The sequence below is a fragment of the Megalopta genalis genome, chromosome 12 (assembly GCF_051020955.1).
Source record: "Megalopta genalis isolate 19385.01 chromosome 12, iyMegGena1_principal, whole genome shotgun sequence".
In the NCBI taxonomy this organism is placed as follows: Eukaryota; Metazoa; Arthropoda; class Insecta; order Hymenoptera; family Halictidae; genus Megalopta; species Megalopta genalis.
In genome coordinates, this window is record NC_135024.1 from 7,525,086 (window position 1) to 7,544,285 (window position 19,200).

At 41.2% G+C, this 19,200-nt stretch overlaps 1 protein-coding gene across 2 annotated transcripts in view; it reads right to left on the bottom strand.

Moving 5' to 3' along the window:
* The window catches only part of Src64B (Tyrosine-protein kinase Src64B), an 88,790-nt gene that overhangs the window by 9,389 nt on the left and 60,201 nt on the right, over positions 1-19,200 (bottom strand). For both annotated transcript variants that reach the window (XM_033465002.2, XM_033465001.2), the window contains exon 2: positions 948-1,174. In XM_033465002.2, the coding sequence (XP_033320893.1) occupies positions 948-990 (43 nt within the window). In that variant the 5' untranslated portion in view covers positions 991-1,174. The remainder of the gene's footprint in view (positions 1-947; positions 1,175-19,200) is intronic.

A 19,200-nucleotide genomic window follows, 5' to 3' on the forward strand; every position in this document is an offset into this window, starting at 1 on the left:
CACAATAGCTGCGCGAAACACGCTTCTAAAAGGAACGAAAGAAAGTTCCCGAAAGAGATCAAGGCAATCTCCAGGTAGCCTGTGTATAAAAAATTAGGTCGACTCTGGCTTCCTGCAAAACAGGTCCATTCTTCAACCCTTTTCCGCTGCAGGTAAGTCCACAATAGCCATCCGGAACTTTCTCAAGAACATTCATAGCGATGCGAAGAAGTTCCAAAAGGAAATCAAAGGGGCACAGAAAGATTTGGGTCAACTTTGTTATACCCAGCGTAACACGGTCCTCCTTCTCGGCGCTTATTCTTGTTCATTTTCTTCTCCCATGTAGCTACTGTAATTCGTTCCGTTGCTTCCAGTGAAACATCGTTTATCGATTTGAAGTTCTAGAATTGACTTGTAATCGAATTCTTACGCAAAAATGTCTCTCAAAATGGCTTCATTAAATCACATAAAATATAAAGTATACTGTGTTTTTTAGCTATCGAATGAAAACAACCACGTTCTATATGGTGTCCAAAATAGAACTAACAAATTGATTGAAACTTTCTCTGTGTCGTTTTTAAAAATGAAATTGTTGACGTGACCTCTCTTTATGCCGCTTCTACAGACAGAAATAATTGCTAGAAACGATCCGTTACTTTTTTATTTCGTTTGAGACAGAGTGCGATCAAAAGTCGGGCATGCGAGAGGATATCGAGGAGAGATCGGAGAGCGATCAAGGTGTGCAGAGCCGAAAAAATTGGGTTATCTCTTGCACCCCGGACAAAACGTCTGCAACCGATCCCCCGGCCCTGTCTCGCTGGTACCAGATCTTCGTCGGCCACTCGAAACTTTCCCGAAGGATACTTAAAGCCCGAGCGTAAGTTGGAAAAGAAAACTTTATCGCTGGAACAGCCGCGAGATAGAAGTTCCAGGGCTCGCCGCCGCCGCGAAGTTTCGGGGGTACTTACCGAGGGGCTGTGACTCTTGCCGCTTGCTGCAACACTTGCCCATCTTGGATCCCGTGGCACTGATGGTTCCCCTTGCGATCCTGATTCTACGCGGCTTCTATACTGACGCGAGCACCGAGGAAAGTCTCCATGCTCGTGAACCGAAGGTCGAACGGCGGCGGAGGCTTCCGCTGCAATTTTTAGGATCACTTTCTTCTCTCCATCGCGTGTTTATTGATTCCGCGCACCTGCAAGGTGAACCAGAAGGCGTCAGACGACCGCGGCTTCCCAGGCGAATGGCCTTATCCAGGCCGGTTGCAGGATGCGTAGTCGTAATTCACGGTTGCGGATGGACGATCGTTCAGCCGTAGAAAATAACCCGGCTCGATAACGTTCCGACCGTGACGCTTTCGTTATCACGCCCCGTGACGTCCTTTTTTTCGCGATAATTGCCCGATGCGTGGAGATTACAGGGATCTGGATCTTGTGCAGTCGCGACGAAGTGAAACGCGAACATACAGTAAATTCTCCCCAATTTTCCTTCAACTTGCAAACAAACATGGACGATTCGGGAAGAGGAGATACGATTATTCGAGCCCCGTCATTTTTATAGTTGCAAATTGTTAACAATTATAAAAACGAGGTGCGAGGTTCGATTAATCGTATCTCCTTTTCCGAAATTGTCAATTTTTGCTTACAAGCTGAATGAAAATTGGGGAGAATTTACTGTACTTCGTAACTCCGTGGATAGAAAATTATTTTGAACTACCTAATTTAGGTTACTTAGGTTAGCTGAACCTATTTGTTTGTACGTTTAAAGATGGCATATGAATTTTCCTAGATCGTTTTAATAACGAACACTTTTTAAAAAACGTATCAGACATCGAACACCAGCGTTTACGACTCGAAAGTAGCGCACAACATCTGCAGTTTGAATATTAACCCTTTTACGGTGTTCTTAAAAACTTATAGGCATGACGTTCTAAAAAAGTACATGCACATCTTTGAAAACTATACTATAACACAGTGTTTCTAATCCCGTTATATAAAAGAATAAAATAATCACTACGAAAACGCAAAAAAGTCAAAAATTAATTAAAAATAAACAAAGTCACTAAACATGATTTCGATAAGCTGATGATTAAAAAAGTTACACTACAGAAGGATTAACACAGCTGCTACATTATTTGCGACTTGCAAACATCATCAATGTAAATGTATTCCCATTTAACTTCTGTTTCCGTTTATATTTGCAGACCAAAAATTAATAAATATAAATTAATAAAATTAATAAAATATGAATAAAAAATAATAAAATAATAATAATAAAATACTAAAATATAAATTAATAAATATCCGCAGACCAAAAATTGTCTACCTCGCTTGCAACAAGCTAACGTAAAATAAAAATTTATCTTCTTTCTTCCATGTGTAATAGATTGAAAATAATGTAACAGCATTCTTAAAGTCTCATAATCCTTCCGCCGTTCCGCGTTCCACCCACCCAATTTTCTCGTAAGTGCACAAAATCCGCAGTCTAATAATAACGGCCACAGTGCTTTCAATTTGGTAGCAGAGTTTCGCGAAATGTCCGGAGAAAGAAATTGCCTGTTAAGCCACACCGGATGGCGGTGGTTGGTTAAAAATCGTAATGCATTCGGTCCCGTCGCTTTCAGCCACGGCGAAATAAAAAGAGATTGGTACACGGCCACGGACACGAGGTCGCGCAAAGCCTCATAATTATGCAAGATGTAATGGTGTGTCATAGACGACAGGAAGCGTCGCCGCGCGCTACCAAATGAACCCTCCTCGAGGCACTAGACACACCGTCTAAGTTTATTTATTCTGGCTCTGGCTCCGGCGGTGCCGTGTGCGCTACCGGGACGATTGCATCTGTCGAAGAACGAATAGTTCCCCTGAATAGGGGAACAGCGTCTCGGCGTTCCTTGTGTTTGGAGAGGCCAAACGGGGATCGGGAGCAACGCGGAAAATCGTGACTGCCCCCCGGGCTCTCGCATTGTCGCACGCGATCTACGCGCACGCGATCCATTTGCATTTTCATAAAACCGTACACGACGCCCCTTTATCCCGGCCGGGTTACACTTTTTATTAATTGTCCAATTTCTCGCGCGTTCGTCGACGGATCTCTCTATCGCTTGCAACCTTCCCGATGTTGCTTGCTGCGTTCGAGATTAGAAAGTTTTATGTTCCATGGGATCAACGAACTTCGTGCAAATATAGTAATTGTTTCCAACGTTCTACAATCTGACATTTTGTTGGAAGCGTTGCTTGATTAATCACTGGTGCAATTAATTACGAAATTCATCGAGTGCACAGCTTCGATGTGCTATTTCTATGAATCTTCTGTTTTATATTGTATATTCATCCCTTATATGTACTACCCCTTAAACATTGATCAATATTCATACGAATATTATATAATATTATTTATAATATTATTATTATATTATATATAATTGAAAGGATTCTAACCCTTCTATCTTCTCCAGAATGAAGATGCACCCGTTTTCCATTTTTCTTAAATTACAAAACCTTTGATTCTCGTAAATTTGCGTCATAAGCTGTGCTTCTTTAGAATCCCAAGCAAAAATAAGTGGAGATCTGCGACCCCTTTCGAACGTATAATTTATTTATAGAACAAAACGTAGCAAAATGCGATGCGGCTCATGAATTGCAAAGTGGATAGAATTTGAAAGATCGGAGGGGATTAAATGCTCGTCCATTCGAGGAGAATGAACCGCTTTCGAAGCCGTGGCCGGGTAGAAAGAGAGGTCAAGAGTACGGCACGGAATAAATTAGCCCGGACAAAGCCAGAAAAATGTCTGAATGAAAGTGTTCTAAGAATCGGCGCCGTTAGTCGTCGGGACGTTCGCTCTAATTTAGCATGTTACTCGGAAACACCGGCCACATGCCTGATTTGTCTCGCGCCGAAACGAAACGAAACACGCGACCCCCGGCAAAGAAGACGCATGACAGAGAAAAAGAACGTCGCGAGGAGCGTCTCGACGCGGACGCCTTAAGTCTTCTTTAAATACAGCGTGATCGATGGTCCGGCGGGGGCGGCTTCGTAGTCTCATGAAATCGTTCGGGATATTAGGTTCTGCTCCGAAAGTTCGGTCGTTTTTCGTCCGCGCGAAAGCGTTCAGCTTAATCTTAGTCAGTGACAGCATCCGTTATCCTCCCTGATTGCGCTCCTCGGATTGTTCTTGCACCATGTTCGTTATTTGGCCGGCTCGAAACTTGGAACTTTCGTGAGAAATTCTTTTACACTAGATTTAGGGAACCCGTCAAAATGACGGGTCACTAATTTTTTAATTTATATATTATGTTGAATATATGTAATATATAAATTAATATATATATATATATATATATTATTAATATATATTTATGTTAATTTATATATTATATATATTATGTTACTTACGGCAAATGGTATAATAGCACTTGTTAAAAATCAGGATAAATGTCTTATTGTTACTTTTATAAAATAACATAAAACAGTTGTTTTTTTGTGCTCCGTAAATCTAGCGTTAACACTTTCAGGGTGGAGAAAAATTGTCGTTCTTCATCGACTCGGTGATAAAGTATTTAAGCATTTGCGATGACTAAACCGCGGATTTTATGCGTTTACAACGGAAACGAATGAGTTAAATCTAAAACTGTAAGAAGTTTAAATGAACTTCAAAATCATCGATGTACTATTTCGAACTTATCGAGATTATTAAAGAGATAATTAAATTTCTGTTTCGTTACTTTTTCTTACAATCGATTTTCTTACAATTTTTATTTGCAATCTGGTGATGATTATTATCTGGATATGATCATTATACATAATAAAAAAAATTTGCATCGATTGTGTAAGACAGGTGTTTAATACAAATGTATTGCTTTTCTTTTAATAGTCTTAATAATTTCGAAATAATGTAACGATATTTTAAAATTCTTCTCGTGTCTCGTTGTTGTTAATCCATAAAATCCGCAGTCTAGCGATGACATAAATTCGCAACGTTCTAAAGTATGATCGAAATCTCCTACTTTTAATTATATATTAATACAACAGCGAAGATCAGTTTACAGGAAATTCTGCCGAGATGGTGAGGGACCTCAGGATCAGACTATGGATTTTCATGGCCGATAAAAATTATCTGCGATAATCAAGGAAAATAGGAAATAAACAGTTCGTTACCATCCATAACAATCGTGACACATAATATAATACGACAGCGATTTTTAATTTTTAATTTTTCTAATAATTCTCCTTGAATTCTTTTACGATTTCTAATATTTTCTCGTCACAAATGCGTATAACTTGCAAGTTCAGCGATAAGAAACGCAGGAAAGAACGTCGACGAAGGCTACGGTAAACGTTTAATAATAAATATTCCAGACGACCCACTTTCCGTGAGACGGAAACATCGTAGATAGTAACGCAAGAAACTGTGCAGCGAAGCGCTGCGCTGCTGTAATAGGGAAACTATGTAAATGGAAGTTGATAAAAGCTCGTCAGGTAATTCCCAGGGAAAGGATCGATCGTGGAATGGTCCGGGCAGCCGTTCCGATCACCAGGGAACTTTCGCAATTACAGAAAGACACGAGAGTAGTAGCGGGCCATCCGGGCTAGAACAGCGTCAACTTTCGAAAAACAGTGGCCGGCTTCGGATCCAATTCGTCGGCGGGGTCTAAATATTTACGAGGTCGTCGGACGGTTCCGCGAGTTCGCGACACGGCCGAGCGATGTTTCTGAGACCGGGGTTGGTCCGTGCCCGTTCAAAATCCCCGGACTCTGCGGGGTTGGCGCATCCCGGGGATGCCGCGATTTTCGTGGCGCGCAGTGACGACCTTTCGTGTCGGGGACGCGGACCAGCCTCGGACGGCTGGTAAACAAATTACGGGCACAAGCCGGGGGAGGAAAACTCGGTTGTCGCTTGAATGGAATATCGGGGAACAATGAGGCGGCATTTCAATTTTCACGGTGAACGGAATTAACCACGGTCGAGGAATGGCTCGGTCGGTGCCGTGTCATAAATTTCACCGTCGGCGCTGCAGAACCACGGGAATTATTCCACCGGGTTGACCCGGAACTTCGAAAGAATCGCTCGAAGTTTCTTGTCGCAATCGGAGAGAATTTAAGGGCAATTTGCGGGGAAGTAGGAATCAATTAAGATGCAACGTGGATAATTTTATTTTACGGCCTCCCCGCCGGCTGCGGAGATATTGGATGGGTTACCCGTGTGGTCTTCATATACCATTGTTCCCGCAAATGGAGTTCGAAAACCGCGTCAATGAATTTCAAATGAAGTATTCGCGAACAGGGACACTTAATATCGGCCCCGGTGCTTAATCTTCCCGCACGCTCGACCGCGCAATTTCTCGCGCTGTAATTCAGGATGCGGTTCTCACCGATATTTCCCGTTAATAAGGGAAGACCGTCGCAATTGCTTCCCGCCGCGAAAGACACGTTTCCGCTTGCGCGTATCGAGTACGCGCGTTTTTCCGCGGCGGCGCGCTATCCGCAATCAAATCGCCGCCGGATATTGCGTCTTTTTTTTATGTCGCCGCATAGGCGAAACCTTTCCGTCGAATATGGATCTATATACTACGAAATTGAATTGAGAAAACACAGTTTTCCGAACAGCCTGAGAAACGTCAGAAATATTCTATATATTCGTTGAAGTTTTTTTATATTGATCTAACTGTCGTACGCTCCATTTTCTGTTTCAGCTAGCGGAGAATGGTTTACTTTTATGTCATTGAGCTTTCATTTCGCGTATTTGTTTCATACGATGAATTATGAATAAAAATAGGTTGAATTGATTTAGTTAATTGCAGTAGAAATCGGTAAAACTTGATACTAAATTACAGATCCTTGAGACTGAACCTACGCTACCGGTCAAAATAGTTAAAAAGTTTCTGATATTACATAGATTCTTTCAAAGGAAACAATCGAACAAAATTCTTAATCCAAGCAAGCAATACAATAAAAATGACGATTATTATTATTATTACTACTATATTATTAATACTATTATTAATAACTATAATAATATAGTTATTAATAATATATAATATATAATACTTGCTAATGACGAAAGTTATTATTATTACTACTATAGTATTAATACTATTATTAATAACTATAAAAATATAGTTATTAATAATATATAATATATAATACTTACTATATTATTAGTACTAACAACAAGTAAAATCATCTAAAGCCAATACAACTAACAGAAGCTATAAAAGATTTGCTTTTTACTCAAAAAGTTTCAATAATCTGAAAATAAAATAACAAAGTTCACAAATTTTGTTGAAAGTGCTCTCCAATATATTTAATGAATCTAATACTAATTTTTACCATAAAGTCACCAAACCCATAGCCTGCTTATAATTTCTCCCGTATCTCGGAGCTAGAACGAGCGATAATTTTCTTCTGCACATGAAAATAAGATATTGTACGATAGACGACAGGCATCCCCAATAACATTCAGCGCAAGAGACGCCTAAATTGCTCCCCCAAACAAGAATCACTGTCAAACAGCGTGCCAGCGCATTCAAGTACCCTCATATAAGCAACATAAATCCCACGAAGCTCGTTCAAACCTATCAAACATCTCCATTCCCATCGAAATTTCCAGCGACCCTCCAGTAGAGCAGTCACCCACATGCTACCCCTCGTCACTGGACATTCGTCGGACAAAGAGAGGGGGAGCCATAAAGGGGGGCCCTTTTCCCGAAAGCTTCGGTAAAACTCGTAGAAAGTGAACGTTTCTCTAAATCAGAAGACGCCAGCAACCCGCATTCGCGACGCAGGGGAAAAGTTTTTAATTAAACAGCCCGCGGGCTTGTCTCGGATATTCGAACGATGTAACAACGTCGACGGAGCGAGACGTGGTCGATTTGGATGTGGCCCGGCCCGGCCCGACTCGCTCCGGACGGCCAACCCCATGGATTCCACTAGCGATGGCAGTGAAAGGTCCGACCATTTTATGGCTTCAGTTCCGCGTTTCCTATTATTATCCTGCGGGCTTTTATGCAACTCCAAGAGCTTCATAGAGTCGGATTGAAGCGTGTTTCTAGTCTGTTGAGAATTCCAACGAATTTTGTAATTCTTTAAATGTCTCTACTGTGATCTACTCGTTCCTGTTCTTCAACTCAGGTTGAAGTAGGCTTTTTTGAAAATGAGTCTTGTGTATTTTCTGCTTCGTATGTATATCAATTTTTTAATTGTTTTTATTTTGAGCTTCTCATGTTTGTGTTCTTGAACTCCGTAACTGTCTTGTACGGTGTACATTTAAATTCTTTTAAAAATAGGTCTTTTCTATTTTCTGTTCTACGAATACTTTAAATGTCTTTATTGCTTCGTTTCTGCTTTACTCATATTCATCACGAATCATACATAGTACTCGTATATAATAGGATGTCCCAAAAATGTCTCGCAATCCGAAAGTGGCGGGTTCCTCAGGTCATTTGAAGCAACTTTTTCCTTTACAAAAATTTTCTCCGATGCACCGTTAACGAGTTATTAACGAAAAACCATGACCAATGAGAGGCGAGTTCAGCTGGCGCGAGGCGACCGAGCCAATGAGCGAAACTGGGCTTCGTGCGCCGGTTGGCTGGGCCGCCTCGCGTCAGCCGTACTCGATTCTTATTGGTCACTGTTTTTCGTTAATAACTCGTTAACGGTGACTCGGAGAAAATTTTTGTAAAGGAAGAAGTTGCTTCAAATGACCTGAGGAACCCGCCACTTTCAGATTGCGAGACATCTTTGGGACTCCCTATAATATATATATATATATATATATAATTAATACGTTTTATCGGCGTCACATGTCTTAAATTGAGAAATTAGAAAATGAATAATACCGTACTCTTTTCATAAGCGCTTAAATGCAAATTCACTGTAAACTCGCAACTAAGATTTTGAGGAAATTATTGGAGCGCTCTAAAACGGGACGACGACGAAACAAATTGCCCTACCATCTTCTGTGTTTCGAAGGACAATGCATGAAATGAAAAGTGTGATAAAAGTCGCGGATAATGAGGGTTAAGCGGTGATTGCGACCAGGTCCCATCGCTACTATTCGGCCAGGACGACCGCCGCCATCAGGATGATACCTTCGCGGGGCTCTGTGTCGGGGCCGGGTCGGCACACGCACTACGCACGGAATCACACGCACAGCCGCCGCGGGTAGACGGTCGATATCCCACGGTGGTCCGTACACGTATACTCGCTATCTGATGGTGCTTTTATGCGACGAACAATGGCGAAGGTTTCGTGGCACGGTGGACAAAGACGAATTAAAATTTTCGTCCCGACGCACTTTCCCGCCACTTTAGAAGGAGCCGCGTCCGTCGGTGCGTCCCACAATGCGGCCAGGATTAACACGGGCAGAGACCCGAAGAAGGGACGACGAAGAGGAGGCCTCGCTGCGTGATCTCCGGCCTCGGGGAAGGAGCATTTAACGGGACCATCGAGAGTTTTTCCCGGTGAAAAAGCCGCCGAACAATGCGCGCATTAAACGACCCGCTTATCGGTTCACCGATTGAAACCTTTTGCTCCCGTCGATCCCTGGCTGCCTGGCTGGGTTATGGTGTCACCGGTAGCGATCCTGGCTCGTGATGTTAATGCGTCTGCTTTTTGTGGACGGATGAGTTATGGGAAACCGGGCGGGTTTCCTCGGAGACCGCCTCGGGGATACATATTTTCCGTCGATACGGCGATTCCGGGGAAAACGCGCTCCGACACGGCGAACATTGCTCAGACGACAGCGTTGTATATTTGCCGCGGTATTTTCTTCACTGTTCATTAGAGCTTCTTCGTGGTCAGTAGACTTAGATGGAGCTTCTCTCGCAAGATAGAAACGAAACTGTTTGCCGACTCGAAAGAAATAGACAGCATTCGTGTGCACGTCATTTGGCGCAGCGAATCATAAAACGCGGGGAGAAAATGTACACCAAAATAACCTTGACGTAGTCCCAATTATTTAAGAACTATTTAAGAAAATATTCGGATAATAGAATGGTCGCATAGTTGAACTGCTAGATTGAAGCTTCGATGATTTATACGATGATATCGCGTGCCGATTATATTTTAGGTCGATTTTTATACACGTACGAACGTGCGTAGATAATAAAGAATTCCGGTACCATGGGTTCGGTTAATCGAGATTCAACCGTACAATATCCACGTCCCTTAACACGTTAAGCGCGGAGCCGATTTTGCTGGGTGGTTCGTCGAGGCGGCAGGCCGGCATTATTTTTTAACCTTGTACTTACACTTTGTATATTTTTTGTATATTCTGTAACCTTGATAGGTTCACTGTCGGTCCCTGGGAACTCCAAAAAAAGGTACACTGTCAGTCCAAGAGGACTGAAACCGCCCAAACGGAAAGTCCACTGTCAGCCTCGGGGGACTGACGCCGCGTTTGACACGTGTTAAGTATATTAAAAAACGAAAAAGCATTGAAAAAGAGACTTTCGAGTTGGAAGAGTCCCTAGCTGCAAGAGCAAGGGGACGTTCTAAAACCGTTTAGACCAGGGGCGTCAAACTCGCGGCCCGCGGGCCGCATACGGCCCGAGTTGAACGTTTTTGCGGCCCAGTCAATATATCCGACGCGAAGTAAAAATAAAATAGGAATGTGAATTAGAAATTTTGAAAGTAATCTCGGCCAATAAATAGGCAAGGAATAATAGGAAAGAATAATAATAATAGGAAAGATAGTATCAGAGAAGAGATGTCAAGTATCAGGACGTAAACGATAATTTAACTTTATATATGTTTATCACAATGTACTAGTCAAAATAAAAATATTTGTTTCTATGAACATTGATCTTTTTTTTGCGGCCCACCTAAAGTTAAGCATCGTATATTTGGCCCAAGTTAGCTTTTGAGTTTGACACCCCTGGTTTAGACTGTGCATAGATTATATAGTTTCGGGTTTTTATTGGATTTTTATCAAATTTTCGGATTTTACGCATTCATAAGAAAACTAAATAACCGAATCACCGATATTAGAGACATATCCTTTTCACCGGAAACATCGGCCGGATCGATCGATCGAGCGGCAACGTTTCTGAACTCTCAGCGCGGAGGACACGCATCTCCGCTTCGCCTCGGCTCGCGGCAAGAAAGGCGATACATTATGCAACTATTAATTATCGTTCAGCTCCTGCCGTGTCGCTCGTGATTCATCGCGAACAATGACAGAACGGGGACTTTCAGAGCTGATAGAGCGCATTAATCAATACGGCAATAAAAGAGCCGAGGGCTTAGCACGCGAATGCCGCGCCGCGTGTGCCGGCCGCGCGTGCAGCCTACGAAACAAAGGGAAAGTCGAATCGGTAATGGCGATAATACGCGGGCGTAGGACACCGGAATATTTTCTTTCGAATTTCAGCCGGAAACCGGGTTATAAGCTCCACGGTTGAAAAACCGACCCGTTCGGGCATCGCTCCGGCTATTTTTATTTGTCACACACTAGCCGGACCGTAACTGGGTTTCCGTTAGCGACCGACATTCTAATGGACACGCGACTACATTATTTGCCCGGGCACGATTCATCATCGTGTAATCGTGTTTCGTGCGCGGCACCGAGCACCGCGCCGATTCGTTTGCGTACCGTATCGGTGCCGAGGGGAAATCCACACACATACGCGCGCGCGCACACACACACACACACACACACACACACACACACACACACACACACACACACACACAGAGAGAGAGAGAGAGAGAGAGAGAGAGAGAGAGACTCATACACACACACACACACACACACACACACACACACGCGCGCGCATGTGGAGGAGAGGCAGGGCGCGTACGGCCCTGCGATGCAATAATGTCCGATCGAGACTCCCCTCGTGCCCCTTCGAGCACTGTGAAGCACCACTGCTGGAGAGCAAGAGTGCAAGAGGGTGGCCGGGCGTAGTCCCGAAATCACGGGGCTCGCTATACCCATATCCGGCAAGACGATGGTCGAGGGCTGGAATAAGCCCGACAAATCTGTGGGGTTGCCGGCCTGCGAGCAGGCCGAGCCCGCGCTGCGCGATAAAACCGGCCGGATTATTCGCAGATATTTTGCCCTCCGTTCGGGAACCGGTGATAAATGATCGGACGCTTAACTATCGGGAGCTAGGATTGCACTGTTTCATTGTTTGCGAGCCCGGCCCCGCAAGAACCTACGTTATTATTTTGGATAGTTCGGAGTTTGCGGCGTGATTTGTGTTTGGACGGCTGGTTTTGTTCAACTTAGTTCCCTCGCACGGCTGTTTAATGGTATGCGAAATTAAGGGCAATGTGGCAATGATCCGTAACGAGTTGACCGCGGATTTTTATGCGGAATAAAACACTGTCCGCGTTAATTGCAGGGTACTGCGGCTGCGTAGACATTCATTTTTCTTATTGGTAAGTTTAAGGAGTCGATAGGAATATAACAGTGTTTGTATATTCTTTAACACGTTCCGTGCCACGTGTACCATAAATGGTACACGTTAAACTTGACCATCATTTAAATGGTACACGCGGACATATTTATTTAAAGCGCTGAAGACATACATTTTGTGACAAATTTGATTGTATAAAATATATTTCCACCAAAAGGATGAGAGGCATTGTAAAAAATGCTGTATAGAACAAAGCACATAAATTTGTTTAATCGTTATATACACAATAACTATTAATTACAATGTTTGACTTTTTTAAAGCAAGAGCTACATAAAAACGGTTGATTCGGGCAATCACTACTTATCTACTGATGATATAATGAAATATTATGTGATAATGTATCAATCTTTAGTCAAAACATCAAATGGCCTGAACGACAAGTTAGGCAAAAATGGCTTGGCACGGAACGTGTTAAATGTCTTACTGTCTTGCATTTGAACTACTCATTTTTTCTTATGAATGTATAAAAATCGAAATCTAGCAACGAGATTGTAGTGTAGTTAACTTGTTTGCACGCAGCCGTTTATTCTGAAAGTGGCATAAGTCACTTTACCGTAATGAAAAGTGGTGATTTCTTAATGTTTATACGAAATTATTTATACTGAGAAAAATATCAGTATCCTGAGATAACAAATACAAGTAAATCTTCTCGAAAGTTAGCATCTATATTTTTAAACGTGTTAAAATGCAAACCCTTAAATATATCGACTTAAAAACAAAGTGGCTTATGCCACTTTCAAAATAAACGGCTCAAATAATGACCTAGATTAGATCTATCGTGCCAGTTAAAATGACCGATTCCATAACTTTTATTTTAGAATTGTTCATATTACGAGAACTATTTTATGGGAATGGCTGAATACATTTCTTAATGCGAGCACAGATTACAATAAAAATGGTGGAATGTCGAAATAAACTGAATATTGTCATTCTTATTGTAATGTTTCAATTTAGTGTTAATTATTTTGTAGACCATTGTTGATATAGAATAAAATATTACATGCGTGAATGATACGAATGACGAAAAAGTAGCAACACATTCACTAGATTTCTTGTACGAATGTAAATTGAAAATTCTATTCGCGAAAATACATTGCTGTTGAAGCAACTATTCAACGTTGTTTTGTAGCGGAGATTTGGAAAATTTAAGAACACATTTCGTTAACAAGAAGGGCTTCCCTTTCGATGGACGAAGTGTATCAATCAAATTCAATAAAACGCGATTTAATAAAACCGTGTACACTTCTTGCGCTTTAATCTAAGGCAAATAAAGATTGGAACTCTAATGATTGCTGATAAGATACAGCTATTTCCGATTTGCGATAAAGTCCGCTGGGGATTGATCAGCTGTATTTCATACTGATACCTGGAACTATGTTTTTCAATCATATTTCACTTTGAAGCGATAATATCTTAATTGATTTTAATAATTCGTGTTCATCGTCAGCATTCTTTCTTCGTAATGTATACAACTTTTTTCTGTTTTCTTGCAATCGTTGGCTTATAATTAATTGTAGATCATCGCGCGGATTTATATTTTCATAGAAAAATTTATATTTTCATAAGAAAAAAGAAAAACGTAGCAAGTAAACTTTATTTTGTCTACTTGAAGATTTCTTCAGGTAATAATGAAGTAAAATAAAATCGTCTTGAATGAAGTGTTTATCTAAATAATTATAATAAAAATAAATAATTATTCATTAAAAATCTTAATTGCGATTGATATAGACGTTTGCTTGGACTTCAATGCACAACTATCAGAGGATTGAACTTGCGATCAAGTCGAAACTAGGAATCTACGTCATTTCGGGAATAGAAGAAGACATGAAGTACAATTGCGTGTTGCTTAACACTAGATTTACGGAGCACAAAAAACAGCTGTTTTATATTAGTTTATTCTGACTTTTCTCAAGTGTAACATTTGCCGTAAGTAATATATAAATTGAATAATTTGCAATATGAATAATCGTGAATTAGAAAATTAGTGATCCGTCATTTCGACGGATTTTCCGTAAATCTAGTATTAACATCGTTGTCGCCGGCATAAATTGTACGTTTCCATAGAAAATCGCGGATGAAATATTTCTTGCAGAAATAGCGAGGGTAGAATTCGATTAAGCACATCGCCGTATCGTCTCCTAAAAAGCTGGGGTTACCGCGAACGCATAAAATCAATACGCAGACCAACCTAACCGCGGCAAAATCACAAACAACTCGGATTCTTCTCACGGACTTCCCAATAAATCGCAAGACTCCGTCTAACGTTTAAATGTACGTTTAACAAATTACCATTCCGTTTTAAAGCGGCGACGATCGGGAGAACTATTCAGTCCCGTCTCATCAGAAAAACTGAGCACGCATAAGCGTCCCCCGCACAGTCAGTGAGTCATCCGACGACCGGCAAAGGGAAGGCACACGGATTTCCATGCACTATCGATCGCGTCTAGAACGGCAAACGGCTGATATTACGCGAAAGACATATGATCCAGTGTACAGTAGCCGTTTCGTTAACCAAGACGAGGTTATTCCGTCGACGAAAGGCGGAAGGGACGTCGGAGAACCATCGTCGGAGGCGTTGCAAATTACGTTTCGGTCCCTTCCATCGAATGTTCCGCAGGGGGAGAAAGACTGTCTCTAGCAACCCCTAATTTTCGACCGGGCTGGGGAATCTCCGGATTCGACGGCAGCGGAAGCAACCCTAGTTGCCGTTCCCGATGGGTTTTTTTTACGGTCCGTGACGGCAGGATTAAAAATATTAAGTTTGCTTCGCTGGCAGATCAATCCGCTTGATTAAACGCGGAGGCGGCAATAGTTAACGCCACTCAACGCTACGTGGATTCTACTTTGTCTTATCGTTACTTTTCTATTAGCTATCGCGTGTCTCGCGCAATTCGGCACAATTTTTTTAACTTTCTTTAGAAACATCGCAGCGCGTAGTTAAATCAATTCTTTTGGTAATGAGTATTTCCTATGTACAGTAATGTCTCTCTAATCGACGCTCAGATTTTCCACAAAAGTGGACAATTTGGGAAGAGGCGATACGATTATTCGAGCCTTGCGATTCGTTTTTTATGGTTACGAATCGTCGACAACTATAAAAACGAGATGCAAGACACGAATAATCGTATCTCCTCTTCCCAAATTGTCCATTTTTAAATCTAAGCGTCAATTAGGGAGACATTAGTGTACGTAGGAAACAGAAACATGTCTTCAGGCAACAGAAACTCTTTGATGTCTGTTTAATTGATTACGATTTAAGATTTATTAACCGATCAGGAAATTGGGACGTTCGCGTTTCGAGAATTTAATCGCATCACGGTACGTACTTGATTCTGGAAAGAGGCCAGTCCTCAAATATATTTCCGTGCTTATAAAATTCATGCATACTTGTATAGTTCTACTTTCATGCCGTCTTAAAATATATAATAAATATATAAAATATATATAAAAAAATATATATAAAATATATAAAATATTATATATTTTATATATCATATATTATATATTATATATTTCATATATAATATGAAAATATATTCCACATGATTAATAAATTTATAATAATATATAATAAATATATTACATGATTAATAAATTTAATAAATATATAATATTTCATGTTATATTTTGGCAAGAAAAAGTACAATCATAAGCAAGGGTCCAAGTGTTGTGGATCAACTTTTGTACATTCTCTCAAAGCAGAGAAATTTAATTTGATCAAAGTTAAAGGGTAAAATGGGCGAAAATGGCGAGCAACGTACGGTAATTGATAAACTTCCGGCAGGCGAAGCGTCAAACATTTGTCGGAGCAGTGTTTTCCAATAGACAGCGTCGAAGTAGCCGACATCGAACACCGGGAGCTCACGGGTCCTCTAAATCACCGGTAATGAACATAATACGGACACCGATCGGTTCGGTCACGAATATTCGTTTAACAATTTACGAGCGGATGATCGACCGTGTTCCTACGAACCAGAACAAAACGGGGGCGTCCATAGGATCCGCTCGGGCGAGCGCGGCGGTCGTGAACGGAACGAGCCGTGAAATAATTTCAGTCGGTTCCTACGGCGCGAAACGAGAAACGATAAATCTAACGATCCCGCGCGAAGAACCATGGAAATCGTGGCAGAGGATCGATGACGGTGCCACGTGGGGGAGATCTGGTCTCTCCCTCGGACCAGGATCTTTGACCCGGTTCGGAGTATCGGTTGACGTCATCCCGGGACACGTCGCGCGACGGTACCTTTTCCCGAAACGTTGTCCCGAATTTATAACTTCGTACGATTTTTATGAGAATCGCTACCAAAGATCATACTTTTCTTGAGGTTTGCTGGATTGGAACGTGTTATCAAAACTGGAAGACTAAAAATGGAAAATCAGACACTGCTGACATAAGCATTGTTCTCTTAATTTGTGTCTCCTGAATGTCAATAATTTCCTGATGTTCGGCTATAATTGTGTAATTAAAATATAAAATTTAATATGACGATCTTAATACAGACATGTCCAAGGTACTACATACCTGAATATATTAAGAATGGCTAAAAGCGAGAAAAATTTTTCGATGTCTATCATAATTGACATCTTAGTTTGCGTCATGAACTTTATTCAATTATGGTAAATCGTTATATTATATTATTACAACGATTTAGGATATACTGAGGAGGGAAGCACAACAAATCTAAAAATACTTTGCGTCGCCTGTGTGAAAAGTTCATCTACATAACACATACAATAAATTCTCCCTAATTGTCGCTTAGATTTTACACAAAAATGATCAGTCGAAAAATCTTATCTCCGCTTCCCAAATTGTCCATTTTTGTATACAATCTGAGCGTCAATTAGGGATAATTCACTGTACTTCAATAGTGGTGCTACAAGTGGCTTTTTAAACTATACGCTTCAGCTCGATACATTAAAGACGTTACAGCCTTTAAACGACATCTGATGCTCCGATATGTGTGCAATATGTATACTAATGGTATAGCACTATAGAGTGGCTTATTACAGAAAAGGTAGCTCTTCGAAGTGGCCCCCGAAATTTCGGCCGGTTCGTCAACCGATGGAAATTAGGCTGCGCGGACCCTTCTTCGCTCCGCCGTTAAGTAATGGCCAGGTAGACCGGTCTGTTTACAAGCGAGATTACCGTGTAACAGACCATTAGCGGGTGGCCCGCACGAATGGCACGGAAACGTCACCGGTGGATGAATAATGCCATCGGGTAACGCTGGAGCACGTTTGTTCGTCAGCGACGCGGCCCGGAGTAAAAATACGCGGTTCGAATCGCGGACTTCCTGTCGCAGATAATTAATTATTCGCGGTGACTAAGGGCCGCCGCTCTCGCGGAACTTCGGCCATCGTTGCCCTTTGCCCGCCGGAATACATAATTCCCTCGGAGTTACGCTTTTTACCCGGATTAGCAATGCCATCAATTTTTTGCGCCCGCTATTCGCGGTCCGGTTTAAGTTCTTTTAAAGTCGCGGAATTTCGTTAGCGGATCTTTATAAGAAATCAAAAGCCTTGTTCTGACATAATCATTCTTGCAAGTGGAGAACAATGTATTGGTAAATTCTTTTCATCCTTTTGTAGTTGTCGATTTAATTGTTTGTCGTATGTTCATAAAGTGTGTTCACTTTTCAAGCTTCGCACAATTGAAGAAACACTGAAAAGTTAAGACACCTTTCTCGTCTACCATCAGAACGTTAATGATATAATTATTATAGTACAAATATAATTATAAAGTATTATAAATATAATCATAATAGTATAAATATAGTTATAAATATAATCATAATAGTATAAATATAGTTATAAATATAATTATAAGTATAAACATAATAGTATAAATATAATTATAAATATAATCATAATAGTATAAATATAGTTATAAATATAATCATAATAGTATAAATATAATTATAAGTATAAACACAATAGTATAGATATAGTTATAAATATAATCATAATAGTATAAATATAGTTATAAATACATATAATCATAATAGTATAAATATAATTATAAATATAATCACAGTAGCATTTAAATTATAATGCATAAATATATTTAAAAATTATAATATCATGTTTCATACAAGAAGCTTAAAATCATTGAGTTGAAGTACAGTTTCCAAAGATACACGCACATGTTTTTAGTCGTGTCTACACCGTGAGTGTGTTCATGAACACCGAAGCGCCAAGTACTAACAAGTAACATCAAATATTACACAGATATAATCCCCGAGCAGTCCCATTCGGTAAACCCGAGTAATCACATCATCCTCTCTCATTAACCAGAAAAATCTTTCCGAAAGTCTGCCGAAAATCCCGAAGCGAGCACCGACGTCGAAAAAGGAGTTAACCGGTAAAAGCTTTCGCCCGGCTCCATGCACACGGCCCATTACCGGCGTGGTAACATTACCAGGTTAATTAGAGGAGAGTCTTTCGGGGTCAAGCTTCTTCCCAAATGAATATTGGCGGAGTCTAAGAGCGACGGGATAATAACGTCCTCCCCGGGATCAGCGTGGTTCGTCGAACAGGCGTTTTCTTCCGTCGAGCGGCCCGGAGCGTGTCACATCCTTCTCGCGGGGCACTCCCGGTGCTTACCGAGTAAATTACACGACGTCGCGTCGCGGCAATTTCTCGGTCAGCGTTTCGGCTCGTGACGCATTTGCATTTCCATCGAAGTTGCACCCGGAGACCGGGCGACGACTAACGGCGTCGTCCCCGCGGGTTCTATCTTTGCGGCTGTCCCCGGGGCTGGAAACGATCCGGCCCGTTGCCGCGCTCGTTTCATCTAAT